Consider the following 16433-nt stretch of genomic DNA (forward strand, 5'->3'; position numbering starts at 1 on the left):
TCTAGATTTAGATGTATAGGTAACACAGTTCACAAGCTATCATAGCTTTTTAGCCCCCCCTCCGGAAAAATATTCAGTACTGACTTTGGGGCCTTATTCTTTTGTCAGACACTGACTGTGTTTAATATATATAGACTATATAGATTATAGATACTTAGAGTAAGATAGAGCAGCCCATGTTTTGTTTTTAGGTCAACCAGGTAAACTGATGTGTCCTCGAATGCCTAGGCCTAGGGGATGGCGGGATTATCTAGATCTAAATACTTAATATAGACTATAATCTATACGTAGTTCTAGATTAGATATATAGTCTATTTATAGTAGTCTAGATACTATAATACTAGATTTAGATATGTTCTTAGAATCTAGATCCAGAGCCAAATGCTACATTTAATTATTTTTAATCTAGATCTAGATGTATTGTATGTCTAAATCTAGAGCTAAATCATCCCCTTTGGGTGTCGAATGACTATTTGCGAGACCTTTTTTTTGGGTGGGGGGCTATTTTCATCGGAAGTTGTTTTTTTTTTTAAATATATTTCTGTGTGTCTCTAACGCAGCGGTTCTCAACCTTTTAAGTTCGGCGACCCCTTTTTACAATCCCCCACTCTGCCGCGACCCCCCCCACACACACACACATACAGCAATAGTAGAGTAGACAATAACAATCCATATTTTCGATGGTCTTAGGCGACCCCTGGCAAATGGTCAATCGACCCCCAAGGGGGTGGCGACCCACAGGTTGAGAACCCCTGCTCTAACGTGTTGTTACAAGCATATGTGTTCTATAGTCGAAATACATTTATACTTTTAGATGACGTTGGTTTGGAAAATCATTCAGATTATATTATTACTGGACAAATTATGAAACGATCGTCAAGTATCAATAACATAAAAAGTGGGAGTAATAGAGATAGATCTAAGAACACTGACAAATAGCCAGGAGATACGAATGACACTTAAGTGAATGTATCATCAATGAAAGTAGACGTGATTTTTATTGGTAGTTACTTCTTTCTTTTCTCTTTTATAATTGTTATTTGAAAATGTTTGTTGCGGACCACATCTTCGTTGTTGCAGTATACTTTTTCAACAACCGAAATTACTGTCGATTAATTGCATCGTAACGCCATTGCGGAATGAAATATTTCTATGGAGATGATCTAATCAGGTAAATCACATTTACCTCAGCCAATGAACGAAAAAGATTGTATGGTTGGGGTCGCCGTCTAGTTTAAAATTGGATTAGGGGGTCGAGGAGCTAAAAAGGTTGAGAACCGCTGGTCTAGTCTATATAGAATTATAGATCTAGATTCTAGATCTAGCTCTTTATCTCCCAAGCGACGATAATAGCGTCGGTCATTTTTGCAAAAGCCGATTAAGCGTCAACATTGTCGTCGGTGCAGTTAAACATCTTTGTTTCGTTCCTATTCTTGGTTAATGATTTTAAATGCTTATATTCTAAATCTACGTGATTTCCGCTTGCAGAAGAGTTCACGGTTTACTTCCTTCAACGTGGTTTTAATATTACAGAAAGTCGTCTTTTTTTTTGTTGTTGTTTATGTTTGGAAATGGGTCGATCCTCTAAAACTTGTAGATCTAAATTATATTCAGATCAACATGTAAAAGACCTTATTGATTCAGATAACAGTGATTTGTTTTAACTGTTCATTGTGATAGTTTTACTAGTTTTAGTGTCAGTGTTACTAAACTAATGACTAATCATGACTAATGAGTAGTAGATCTAGATCTAATACTAGTAATACTTTAATTAATAGTCTAACTGTCTAACTCTAATAACTGGTGACTGGTCTAATACTTATACTACTAACTTAGTCTTAGTAACTAGTAGTACTGTTAGATCTAGATTATTCTAGATCTAGATTTTTGATCTGAATCTGAAGGTTCATAAGCTGATGAACCTGCCACGACCCTCCTAAAAACTAGACTAGACATATTAGCGCAAAGAATACATCTAGATTTCTAGATTAATCTAGCTAGATTCTGGCCTGTTTCAACAAATTTGAAAAATGCAGAGATACGTACTAAAACAGAAAGCAATTTTACATACAGTAACATATATTCCTTCCAATAAGATTATAAGTCTAGATCTACTAATCAAGAACATTTTGCAAACTAGAACCTTGTTGATCATAGATCTAGATCCATTACTCTACTCTGGGCTACTCTTTTTTAATGTAGCCATGTCTGTGTCTGTATCACCAAACTAGAATTTAATATATTCTGGCTAGATTTATGCATGCCATATGCTTATCTGTATGTGTAAACAAAAAATATATTATTTTAAAATATTTACACTGTCTTCTTTCTTTTAAAATTTGATTATACTTGTGATAATGACATAACAGTGCATGCTATATCAAACATGATTATAGACTTTCTATATGGATTTTGCTCAGCAGATAGACTTACAATATATCAGGCTTTAAGCACCTAGCTGGATAAAAGAAGTAACAGAAATGGGCCTGTCTTTCTAAAATGAGTTTAGAGAGAAAAGTATTTTATCAGCAACTATATACCAGCTAGACCAAACTTTTTTTTGTCATTAGACCAAAGATGGCCCACATTTAATTATTTATAAGAAGTAAGAATGATTATCACATTGTGACATAATGGGGAAATAACTATTTTTGATTACTTGTATAGTTAGGAGTGATTCCCCTTATGTAGTTTATAAAAGGCCTTGCAAACTGTGTTTAGTTGCCACTTGCTCCTGAGTTACCAGCTTGACCACTGGACCTGTGTTGTGAATAGTATTTTTTTTCTGTTATTGGTCGTGTGTCATGATGTACTCGGAGAAGTGTGCCCTGCTCTGGAGATCTTTGGGCTAAGTATGTCTTTAGTATTATTGTATTTTATATAATGTATTTATTAATAGATATAGCCCCAAATGATTTCCAGGCAGTATATTTTTTTTACCCTGATGTTCTGCATCTTGGGGTACTCCCAAACGTGACATATTTTTGTAACCTTTTTCTGAGGGATTCAACCTGTATTGAATCATCAGATGGACTTTACATATTTTTATAGCCTTGTCTCTGAGGGATTCAACCTGTATTGAATCATCAGATGGGCTTTACCAAACGGATGGCTATAGGTGGGATTCTATGAAGTTTGTAGGCTCATAGGTTTCCCTGAAGCCTATAGTTCATCATGACCATTTTGTGTTTTTTTTGGCTAAAAGTGGCTAGTGTAAGCCTGAAGCCTGTAACCATAGTGTAGCCAAAAGTGGTCGTGTTTCGACCTGAGGCCTGTGACCTTCAGTTGGCTGTGTAAGCCGGAAGTTTGTAACCCAGTGGTCAAAAGTGGTCATGTGTTGACCTGAGGCCTGTGACCTGTATTTTTGATAACCAGAATGTGACGATAATGTACAGTTATTTTGATGTGCTCAAGATACTATACTCCCAAAAGGAAAAAGAAGGTCATGAAGCTACAACTCTTAGAGTGTAATTAGAAACATTCAACACCGTTGAAATGAAATGATAACGACCAGAATACCAATAACATGGCTTTATTCCACAAAATTAGACTACAGTAAACAGTGAATGAAACCAGCACGTCTCGCATAACACTGATGCAGTCTATACACACACATACACACTGGACATGAAACACACACACTGGGCATGACCTTCTGACATGCTGGACGCACGCAGAAAATCAACTCAGTTACACTACAACCTTATTTGTCAGCTTATCAAACTTAGCATAATGATTTTGAGGAGATGTATAATTCGATCTCCCTCATATGGCATGTTGGGGGCCGGATTGCATAGAAATGCCTGGGCCGGTTTTGACTTCCAGTCCGCCCCTGTACGCATCCATCAAAGACTTAACAGTTTATTAATATTCAATAATTTCCAAATTTATCAATATTGCTGATATTTATGTGTTGTTGTTTTTTTCAGTATAAAACACAATTAATGGAATTTTTAAAAACTTCTTTTACAGATGCTCAAGATGAAAGATGTCTTAAGGACAATTTACTTTTCAAACCTGAAACCTAAAAACCAAAATATAAATACTCGGAATCAGGTAATTGTAATGTATAATCAAAATAAAGTATGTTTTGAAGTTATGTCCTATTCAATTTATATGATGCATATGTCAATGTGTATTAGCAGATTGCAAACTAGAACTAAATTATGGACCGGTTTCCTTTTTCACCAGTAGTGACTTTCCTTTTATACACCATATCTGTGATCCAACCTTCAAAAGTAGCATCTTAGTCTTCGTACAAGTATTACTTCAGTCAGTACAAACACATTGTCCTTAACACAGATCAACATATTTTAATGTAAAATACAAATATTCCAAATTGCTTTCTCATCAGTAAGTTAGAAAAATATTCTACTAACATTTTGTAAAGGGATTCGATTAGGATAAGGTACTGTTATAGTCAATAGTTTTTGGCACATCAACATTTTATATAGATTGTAGAAATGATGCAGGGCTTAGAAAGGCAAAAACTGATCAAGTTTATATTCCTGTGTAAGATGCGTGTCATAGAGAGGGATGTAATCTAATAGAATTGAAGTTGTTATAACAAATTAGAATAAATCCATTCTAATCTGACTTCAGAATCCTATGCAACTTGAGCAAAGATTTAACATAGTAAAAGTAGATCTGAATAAGACTGATTTGGTTGTGTTTGTCAGGGTGAGAAAGTTTTTAGTTCATAATTATCAGCTTGCAAATTCTTCATAGGGTAAAAAAACAAATACTTGGGTGGACACAGATCTTGAAAACTGCTTTAACAATTTTCGTACAAATTTGACCATTTAAGTATAACTTGGGGAAAAGAATAATCAGCTAATTGGCGCACTTGAAAACTCTGGTTTGACCTTTATATTTTTCAAAATATAAATATCTTACAATTAAATTTGGTCTGGAGGTCTAGATAATCTATATCCTGAATACACATACATCAGCAAAGTATTCCTGCATATATTCATGTTTGTTTGTAAAATGTTTTACATGTTTCGGATGTTCCTTCAGAGTTGAAGATAATTACTTCCTAGTCCAAACCTCCCGCAGGACGACGGCAGATGGGAGTGGGCAGGGTTTGAACCTGAGACCATCGATAAGTCTGAACGACAGTCCAGCGTGCAAACCACATGACCAGGCAGCCATCCATCAAAGAGTTCAATTAATAGAATATTTTGCAAACTAGAACCTTGTAGATCATAGATCTAGATCTATTAAATGCTAGTCTAGGTTACTCTTTTTTAATTTTGCCATGTCTGTCTGTATCACCAAACTTGAGTTTTATATATTCTGACTAGATTTCCTGTGGCATTTTACGTCTAGAGAGACGATCTTTTCCCTTTGCAACTTCCTGCGATTGCAGGTTGGGCATATGTAATCACCATGCGCTGTTGCATTTTCACCCTTCTTTCTGCTTCTGTTGTGTATGACATCTGCAATCTGTGACCCTTCCTTTATGCTCTCTCCGTGTGGATCTATCCAGTGCCACCTCTTCCCAGCTGCTAGTGTCAATTTTGAAGAGCTTCATGTCGCGTTTGCATACATCCGTATAATGTAAAACTGGGTGACCAGCGGCTCTCCTGCCTTCTATTAGATCGCCATACAGAATGTCCTGTGGAAGTCGACCTACTGGCATTCTACGAACATAGCCAAGCCAGCCAAGGCGTCTGCTGCTGATAACAGAGCGGATGTCCTGGCACCCTGCTCTTCGTAGCACTTTTTCATTAATTATCTTATCTTGCCACCTTATTTTAAAGATGTGCCTTAGACCATGAGTAGGTTGACCATGTTTCACTTCCATACAGCAAGGTGCTCAACACACAGGTCCGGTAGATTAGGGCTTTTTAGTACTGTTAGTCAGCAATATGTTGTCCCAGACTCTTTTCTGCAACCGTGACATGGTGGCCATTGCCTTGGCTATCCTGTTATTAATGTCTTTATCCAGTAGAGTGTTGCTGGATATGATGAAGCCAAGGTAACAAAAGTGATCAACTATTTCTAGTGGTTGGCCATTAATGCTTACTTGAGGTGCAGTGTTTGTGTTTTGGACAAGTATCTTAGTTTTGCTTTGACTGATGTTTAAGCCGAACTTCTGGCAAGCAGCAGATAGTTTGTCAACCAGAGACTGTAGCTGAATATCAGAATCAGTCACAATAGCTGCATCATCAGCATACAAGAGTTCCCTGATGAGTAACTTCTTAACCTTGACTAGATTTATGCATGTGCTTAACAAGGATTTTTCAGGTATGGGGGGTGGGGTGCGCCTTGGGGCGGGTAAAAATTGTTCCTTTTTAAAAGATTTATTATCAGTAATTAAGAGCAAAGTAATTGCTCTTACAAGAAGTCATCAGCCCCATAAGAAAGAAAGTCTTTTTAAAAAAAAAATTGTTGTTTATTATTAAATCTCCTGTATGTGCCATGGAAGGTAATTTTATAATTTTAACTATTTTTAAAGGTATTAACTATCCACCTCTTGTGAAAACATTGGCTACTGTCAAGGCTTACATTGAATCTCTACCACTTTTAGATGAGCCAGAAATGTTTGGGCTCCATGAGAATGCAAACATAGCCTTTCAGTTGAATGAAACCAATGCTATACTTGGTAAGTCTTTGTTTTGCTAATGCTAGTATAGAAACATAAACAGGCGCAATTTACTGCTATATTATAATATACACACACTTACACTGGTTTTGTTCTGAAATACTTTAGTTTAGAAAATAATTCATTGTCATATAATCTTTTTTACACTGCTTTATTATGGCTTACAACATTGTAGCCATTGTTACATTTATATGTGTATTTATGTTTATGTATGTTGTGTGTGTGTTTGTTTGTTTTCTTGTAGTCTACCTTGTTCTATTGTTCAGTATGTTCACGGTTTACTCTTAAGTGTGTCAGTTGTGTGTATTCACTGTGTATTAGTCTCTGCTGGTTGTTCTCTCCTTGTTTCATGTTAATAAAAATGGAGTGTAAATTTTAAACATCAGTATTGTTAGTGTATTTAACATGGAGGCAGCTTTCTAAAAGTTCTAAAATGGAAGCTGTAAGTAAAACTAACTTTAAACCAAGAATTAACCCTCCACCTCCTTTAAGTGTGAAGAAAGGGTGTGAGGAATGGAAGCTTTTCAAGCAAATGTGGCTGAACTATTGCACTATAGAGAGAATAAACGATATAGATGAAGAGTATGCCAAAGCACTGTTCTTGCACACTATTGGCCCAGAGGCATTGGCAGTATACAACAGCATCACCTTTAAACCAAAGCACAATGTTCAAGACAATATGTGCATTTGAGCAATTTGCAATTTTTGCAACCATATGGAAGAGTCATTAATAAGAGACTGAATGGTAGTTGTTGGCATCAGAGACACAAGGACAAAGAAAGAACTCTTACAAGAACATAAACTAACACCCAAGACTTGTATAGAAATCTGCAAGGCAAATGAAGCTGCTGACTTGCAACTAAAGGTACTAGAAACAGGTACATCTGATGCCTCACCTCCTCAGGATGAGGCGTTCGCTGTTTTGTCTTGCAAAAATATTCTACAACAGAATGCTGCTCATAAACAGCGCAAATGTAAATTTTGTGGACAAAATCACCCATTTAAAAAGGAACTGTGTCCTGCATGGGGTAAAATATGTAATATCTGTAAACAAAAAAATTGTTTTGGCATTCAATGCAACCAAAAGAAACTGCAATGTGTACAGGAGGACAGTGATGATTGTTATTCATTATCTTCTAGTGATGAGGCTGTGCTTGCTGTACAAGGTGGACCAAACAATAAGATCATAAAAGCTGAAATGATCATAGCTGGTGAGAAGATTGTGTGTCAGATTGACTCAAGTGGAAAGGTACAACTCGTAGTACAAAATCCAAAGACCAACAAGAGATATCGTGTTGATTTCGTGGTTGTGAAAGATGACTTAACTCCCCTGTTAGGGAAGAAAACGTCAGAAAAAATGGGACTAATTACAATAAACTATCATACTTTTGAAAGTGTTGATAAGCCTCTACCAAGGTTATCGACAAAAATAGTTGAACAGTTCTCTGATGTATTAGATGATCAGCAGGGTGAATTACCTGGTGTTGTACACTTAGAAGTGAATCCTGTCATAACACCAGTTACATGTCCATCTGGTCGTGTACCTTTAGCTATGCAGGCTAAAGTAAAGTCTGAGTTAGAACTGCTAACAGAAAAAGGAATCATTGTGCCTGTTGATAAACTTACTGACTGGGTCAGTTGAATGTGATTGCAACTAAAAAATCTGGGAAACTCCGTATCTGTTTAGATCCTTGTCCTCTCAGCAAGGCACTTAAAAAATAATGTTTTTCCCTTCCAGTAATGGAAGACTTGCTTCCTAGAATATCTGAAATCCTTTTCATATGTTATACTTTTATGCAAACAAGGTTTACTATATAGTAACTAAAGAATTTTATATTTACTGATTTTTAAATTCATATTAGTTAAAAGATTATTGGATATTTGTACATCAAATCCATGTCTAATTTATAGATCATCTTTTTATGAACAATTATCAATACAAAAACAGAATAGTTTCACCAACTTACACTAGAATCCAACTAAAATTCTAATCAATTTACACTAGCATCCAACTCATATTCTTATCAATTTACACTAACATCAAACATATTTTGCTTTTGATCTTACTAGAAAAGTTTTTATGAATATTTACATCTTACAAATATCCATATGTTAAGCTTTACATGTTCATTAAAGACTTACTTTGCTAAGTTATTGGTTTTCCTTGTTGATTAGGCAACTCGTTCTTTGCTGTAATGGCACTAGGGAAGAAGAGCACTTTTTAAAAATTCATATGGGGAAATGTGACTTTCTGTGTATTTTATTAGATTGTGGTTTTTTTTTTTGATCTGACAAAGCTCATAAATATAATTGCTCTATAATTTAAAAAAACAACAACAAAGACTCACATATTTTAACTAAGTGCAGTGATAAAGAAATGGTTTTAAGCCATTAACCTTAGTCACTGTCTCATATCAAGAAACTTGTCATAAGTTTTTTTCAAAGAATCTTGTAAGAATTTACTTAAGTGTCATATTACTCTTTAAATTACAGGTCTTATGGTGTTGTCTTATGGGAACTGTTGACAGAAGAAGTACCCTACAAAGATGTGGATTCTTCTGCTATCATCTGGGGAGTGGGAAGCAATATCCTTCACCTTCCTGTTCCAGGCACTTGCCCAGAGGGCTTTAAATTGCTGATGAGGCAGTGCTGGTAAAGTATTTTTATCTGCTTATGATTTAAAGAACAGTTTCTTTTAAGATAACAAGCTAGAGATTAGAATGTTATGCAGTCTTAGGGGAGATCCTTTTTCCAGAAGCATGCTTTTTTTTTTGGGGTGGGGGGCTATATATGCTTGCAATCTAGCAATTCACAATAGCAAATACATTTTTAACAGCCATCCTATCAACAATTTATCCTGCCATTATAATTTTATAATTGAGACTTTAACATGTCTAGTTTTCCCTTTTTTTTGTTTCATTTTGTCAGATTAAATAAAAACAAACAAACATTGTCTTTCACATTAGAAAAATTTCAATACATAAAGATTAGAGGCTTAGGAAGCTCTAGAAATCACATTTTAGGATCAAGTTCTAGGATCATATTTCAGATCAAGCAGGTGCTTTGTAAACAAAATTCAGATTGAGTCAATTCTCAGATTTAAAATTCTAATCAAGCCCCTTTAGTTAGCTATCCAAGGGGTTTATGCCATAGAGCCACACATCCCACAATTTAGTATTAAGACATGTACATTAAAGGATGCAGCTTAGGATGAAACTCATTCATTAGTCACAAACATTATCCAAATATAAATCCCTAGTGCACCATGTCCTTCTTTCTTTTTGAAATTAATATAGATCATTGAGAAGGGATATAATGAGTAGATAGCATTGTATAAAAAAATGTACAAGATTTAAATTCATTTATTGATTAAAATGAAAGGATATGTGAAGTGTAATCACTTTTTTTTTCAATAAAATAATTTGCACACCAAACCAATGAGTAATACCAGAGAATGTAATTGTATTATCTTCCATAAAAAACATTAGCTTATAAAGATGGCAGGCTGATTCCTAATATTGTTTCATAAACTTTGCTATGAAAGTTATCAAAAAGATTTCCAAGGTTTACCTGTTTATTAATATCCTTGATTAAGAGAGAGTTAAAACAAATAATTAATAAGGGGAATATGTTATAATATGTATGAGACTAATCAGATATTAAAGAAACATCACAGATTTGAAAATTTGCCTTTTTTTTAAAATATTGTAAACTTTGTTTCAATAACCTGAATGATGACTGCAACCTAACTTGTATTATTTTCAGGTATTTTATGCCTCATGGTATTACAGCGGAACATCAAGGAAATATTTGGTTAACAGATGTAGCAATGCATCAGGTAAAACATTTCTTTGTTGTTCTTCTCAACATGTGTTAAACAAATTGAATTGATCTTATTGACAACATAAAAGCTTTAAAAAAAACACAAGAATTCTAACACTGAATATTATAGCACTTGATATCAGATGAAAAAAATGTAACAAAATAATTAATTTGTTTTAGTTATGTAAGATTGATTTCCTTCACTACTGTACTTTCTTTTGGTCTACAAATTAATATAATTTTGTTTCTCTTTAGGTTTTTAAAATACCACCAGGTCAGACTGTACCAAAAATGACACTAGGACAGAAGTTCCAACATGGTGAAGATACAAATCTTTTTTGTAAACCTACTGATGTAGCTGTTCTTATGTCTGGAGAGTTTTTTGTATCTGATGGGTAATACTAGGCTTTGCAATTAATTGTAATTATATATTGTGTCAGCAAATATTGCTTTAAATAAATGAGTCCATTGATACTGATTAGGCATTAAAAAATATATTTTAAATTTGAATTTTGAATTATGTAAAAATAATCAAATCTTGATTGTTTTATTACAAGCCTACTTTTTGTAAAACAGGTACTGTAATAGCAGAGTTCTGAAATTTTCCAAAGATGGAACTTTTTTGATGTCCTTTGGGAAAAGGAATGTTCAGTTTGGTGCAGGTAACTTCCTAAATATATATCTGATTATTAGTTTGATGTGCATGATTTTCAAGTCATGTTTCATGATAACAATTTAAAACTATAAAACCAGATACCATATGAATTGTATTCAATAGCCACATTTTGTGGTATGCCCTTCGAACTCATCAGGATTGTTTTGAGTTTGAACACTGCCATCCCCTGTCATCCTGCAGGAGGTTTGGGTTAGAACATAGTTATGTTTAGTTCTGAAGGAACATCCAGAACTTAAAAAAAATATTAAGCAAAATAAAGATTTTAAGCTAAATAAATTAGGTTACATAAATGTGCTTAGCTTGGTTGGTTTTTCCCCTTATCAGCATTTTATAAAGTTCAAACTATGTTTCTACTGGTACATAGCTAATAGAAGATGAGACTTCATTATTTTGTAAACAAAGAAAAATGTGACAATATCACCATTAATATTTTATTGTAGATTTTGGTCAGTAGTTTGCTGCATTATCAAACAGCTCATTTTTTGTTCTATAGGAGGTTTACTGTATGCTGTGAATGGTCCTGCTTTTGATGGCCCCATTGATACAACTGTCCAGGGTTTCACATCAGACATAAATACTGGAGATTTGTTGGAAATGTGGAATGTACCAGATGTAAAGTTCTATTTCATGTGACAACAAAACTCAGCTTAGTTTAACTACAAATAGCTAATCTCTCTCATTGTAACATAATTTATCAAAGTTATGTTTTATTTATTTATTCTTATTCAACTTTTACAAAGTAAAAATGTTTTGAATGTATTGACCTCGTGGGAAACTACATTAAAATCTCCACAATCTTTCAGAACATGCGAAACCCACATTATGTAGCAGCAGATCCAGTAACACATAGCATCTATGTAGGGGAATTGGACCCTGAAAGTGTTTGGAAGTTTAGCAGACCTGTTACAGTACAGTCAAGTTCACAGCATAACAAAGGTAAATAAGGAAGATTGCTTTCACATTCACCTGGTAATGAATGTTGATGTGAATGTTCATTTGTAAAGTCTGTTATTAGTTTATAATTGGCTGTTAAAAAGTTTGCATCAGTATTAATCTAAATATGTACTTGTGATCTGTACTACTCTCTGAATGAAACGTCCTGGACTCTTTTATTGTCTATAATTTTATCACTTTCCTTAGAGACATGTAAAAGCAAATTGAATCCGATTAGAAGTGCAAGCGATGATTGTAATACAGAAAGAAAATCTTTTCAATAATTGAATTTATTGTGTTGAGTGGTCATTGTGAACTACTAGCTTACTCTTTATTAGAGCAAAGAAAATGGTAGAAGTAAAATAACTTAGACTTTGCTTTGGCTCAACTGAAGTTTACAAATAGCTGTGTAGATTTTTCAAGAAATTTCCTAGTTTCATAAGGTGAAAAGTAACTTGTGTAGACATCTTAGGAAAAGCTACAATGCCTTAACTTTATTCAATTTTATGCCACAGTTGAGGAAAGTACTCAGAGCCAGTTACTGTCAGCAATCCATTGGACCAGAGTGAAACCAATACCACAGAGTTGTCTGAGGCTATCAAAGATAGCAGTGATGTCTCTCCCTCTGTCATCAATTGGCATCTTACTTGTGGTACCAGTCATCTTGTTGCTACTTCTAGTCAGGGCACATCAGTCTGGTGTTATACATTTTTTTTTAGTTTTAGTTTTTAGCTAGATTGAATGAAATTTAAAACATTTTTTATATTATTAAATTACAGAATTTTTAATCCTTTCCTCTAGTTTAATGATCAATACTCTAAAATGAAATAAAAATTATTGGGCGGTTTATAATATATTCAGGTCATTTAAAAACCTTTACAACATAACAGGCATTTAATTTTTTTAATTCTTTTTGTTAAAATTTGGATGTTTTCTACAATTTAATATTTGTTCTTTCTTTTTTTTTTTTCATTAGGAAAATTTAAATGTTATGGACATGGAAAGAAGGGAAAGGTTTTTAACCTTAAAGGCTTTACTTGGAATTCTCATAAAGGCTTTGATAGACTTAGTACTGAGGAAAGTGATCATGAGGTTGACCCAGATGATTTAGATGATAAAGACTATTTGACACCTCCCAAGACGAATAAAGCATAGCCTCAAGTTCAAGGCTGACTAAATTGTGTAAATTAATCTTTTTTTTTCTTTGTTATTAGTTGTTCATATCATAATATTCTGCCATTACAGTCAGGGTTTAAACTTGTTTACAAGTTGAATCTGATACCAACTAAATCTCATAAACACATAATTAACCATAGACCCACCTCATGTAAAAAAAAATGTTTTACATATTTCGGATGTTCTTTCAGAGTTGAAGATAGTTTACTTCCTAGTCCAAATCTCCCGCAGGACGACGGGGGATGGGAGCGGGCAGGGTTTGAACCCGGGACCATCGATAAATCCAAACGACAGTCCAGCGTGCAAACCGCACGACCAGGCAGCCATATTACATGTTATTAGTTGTAAGTTGTATTACAATAACTAAGTGATTTTGAGCTCATAAAATTTCAAAATAAAATTATAAAATGCTTTTGTCATTCTAAAAAAGAAAAAAAGATTACTATGTTGGATTTTTTTTGGATAGCAAAGGCTATTTGATCTTTTTATTTCAATATGTGATATCAAAATTTTTAATTCATTAATTTGTTCAATATTTGTCGAAAGTTTGCTTTTGAATAAAATATTTATCAGCATTATTATCATTTAATAAGTATATTTTGTTTTTTAATTTTATGAATGATTTGATGTTATAATGCCAGGTCATTTACAAAGCACACGCCTGCCAACTTTCTTTTTGCAATGATTCTCAAAACTTAATTAGCTACCAAATGATTGTTTGCTCACTTGGTTGTGATGATTCAACATTCCTGTTATGTTCCACCATTTCCTTCTTCAATTCTAAAGCTGGCTTTATTTCATCTAGTGAACGTACCATTAGTGTTAGTGACCCTGGCAAACTAGCCATTTTATGCACAATTTTAAAATGTTCATATGGATAATATGGTTAGTTTTTTTATAGCATTTTTGACTACATGGAGTTCCAGACAACTTTCCATGTTGCTGGTCCCTTTCTCATGTCATTATTAAATCTTATTTAAAAAACAAAAAAAAACTTGTTAGATGGTAACATTGTCCAAATTGTTACTAGTTTTATGTAATGTGTTTGAAAACTATGACTTCCTTAGATTGACTACTAGACTCTCATTCATGTATTGCATTTCTTTATTTTAAAATCTTGTTAAGGCTTGTTTAAAATCTCTCGACACTCAACTTTTTATGCCATATTACAATGTTTATTTGTTAATTCAATTGTTTAGTCAAATGTTTGTTTTCCAAAGTGTTACTATTTGGTGCAATCAAAATATTTAGTGGCATTTTACATACAAACACTGGTAGTTGAAATCAGTAGCACATTTTAGCTAATTTCTGATGAATCAAAATAAAAATGTCATGATATAAAAATAATTTTAAATTTAAAAACCTATATGAAAAAAATTGTATTTTTTGTAAATATAGTTACAGTTATATTGAATAGAATTATTTATGTTAGCAACTTTTGAATGCATCACATAATTTTAATTTGACACAGAAACTGAAAATCATTTCAATTAAAGATTGTTGACTGTTGTTTCACCTCAGATGAATTGATTACATTTTAAGAGGTTATCAGATATTTATATTTATGACATACAATCTTTTTGTTATGATATGAGTTGTTTTTGTTTTTATTTTCTACATGTTCAGGGTATAAAGTTCTAGTGCATACATACGTAGATTTCAACCCACATTTTTTTAGTTCTTACTTATGTATTTACATACATGTACTAAGAACTAATATGAAATTACAACTTAATCATTTTTTGTGTGATTTTTATGTATTCGAACCAATTTTTATTTTAAATTAGCACAAGTTAAATCTGTTGATCAGAATTTTTTTCCTTGGTAATAGTTATATTTATACTCAAACCCATTTGATGTTACTTCTGCAAAGATTTATAGACACTCAGAGGAAATGATATTAGCATGGTAGACACAATTAAACTTTTAAGGCAGAGTTTTGGAATTAAAGCTAAAATTTTAAAATAAATAAAAAACATTGATAAACAAGCTGTTTACTGCTAGTTTAGTGCATCAATCCATTGTCTGCTTTTGATTTAGTCTTTGGTTCTTGATTTCTATGCTGCACTGTGTCAATAACTTTACTTTTTTAGAGCAGTTCTATTAATCTCTTTCAAATACTATTTGCTTATACTAATCAGAATGTAAGATTTAATGGGTTTGATATTTGTTTCAACTGGTGATGGTCCCCCTAAAGTATTGTATTAGTACTTCAAAACTTACTTATGTACAGTTTCATTAATTAATTATATTTTTTAGGCTGTTGAAGGTTTATCAATTGATTTTTTTTTTATCTGGTGGAGACATTTAACCATTCTGTTTTTGCCACAAAAAAAAATTGAACTTGTCTGTTTTGAAAAATGAAATCAAAAGTGAATGATCACCTAGTCTTTGAAAGTTCAAAATATTTGTACTACTTTATTGATGTCATGTACTCACATAATATTTGTGTGTTAGTGTTTGTCTTAACATGTTGATGTTGTTTTGTGATATCTATATCAACATTGTCTCTTGTTGGTGGGGTATGCAAGACATTGGTTCTATGCTGTTGGTAAAAATTTCTCATCCTTCATTGACTTCCAATGTACTCCACCTTGCACTTAGAGTGTTTTATGGAGTGCTAGAAATCTAAAAAGTATCCCAGTCATAATAGAAGATTTTTAAAACTTACCACATTTAGAGCATTTCATTTTTACTTTGCTCTTTTTTTTTTTATTGTGTATGTTCTTAATTGTAATCAACATCTGACAGTGCTACATAATGTTTTATTTAATGACTGAGCATAATGCTTAATTTGATTTTAATGTGGCTAAGATTCAAGAAACATGTTTATAAGTTCATTGCTAAAAACACCTGGTGCAGAGTCCATGTGTATTTAATCTCTGAATGAAATGGGACTAACAATGACTTTCAAAATAGGGATGTCATTTGTTTCTCAAATGTTAGTAGCATAGAAAACATGGACTGTGGTCTATTTATCTTAATGTGTGTTTGATGTATTGTAAGTGATCATATGTAACAGTTATGGGTATAGAGAATAAAATACAAAATATTTAACTCATTATGTTGTTTCATTTTTCTTAAATAGATGACAAGACTTGAATTAATCCACCATTATGAAACTGCCAATCATACCTGCTTAAGCACAATTTAAGTTCCCTCAGACTGACTTTATTAAAGCTAATCTTGAGATAAAAAAAAAAACTTGATCATTTA

The 16433-nt window shown here is 33.1% G+C and overlaps 1 protein-coding gene across 11 annotated transcripts; it reads left to right on the forward strand.

Moving 5' to 3' along the window:
- LOC129926758 (peptidyl-glycine alpha-amidating monooxygenase B-like) lies at positions 1-16274 on the forward strand. 11 transcript variants are annotated; one of them, XM_056032613.1, is made up of 12 exons: positions 1488-1622; positions 2424-2605; positions 3973-4056; positions 6464-6610; positions 9104-9262; positions 10376-10448; positions 10688-10827; positions 11009-11094; positions 11602-11720; positions 11912-12044; positions 12557-12693; positions 13018-16274. In XM_056032613.1, exons 5-12 carry the CDS (start codon positions 9249-9251, stop codon positions 13150-13152), a joined length of 837 nt encoding a protein of 278 aa, XP_055888588.1. In that variant the 5' UTR covers positions 1488-1622; positions 2424-2605; positions 3973-4056; positions 6464-6610; positions 9104-9248; the 3' UTR covers positions 13153-16274. The 11 variants fall into 11 exon arrangements, 10 of the variants coding, with proteins under 10 accessions (XP_055888593.1, XP_055888594.1, XP_055888590.1 ...); XM_056032612.1 differs by having other exon boundaries at positions 1492-1622; positions 2421-2605; XM_056032614.1 differs by having other exon boundaries at positions 1503-1650.
- Positions 16275-16433: the final 159 nt, after the last annotated feature.

Source organism: Biomphalaria glabrata, chromosome 6 (assembly GCF_947242115.1).
Source record: "Biomphalaria glabrata chromosome 6, xgBioGlab47.1, whole genome shotgun sequence".
Classification (NCBI taxonomy): domain Eukaryota; kingdom Metazoa; phylum Mollusca; class Gastropoda; family Planorbidae; genus Biomphalaria; species Biomphalaria glabrata.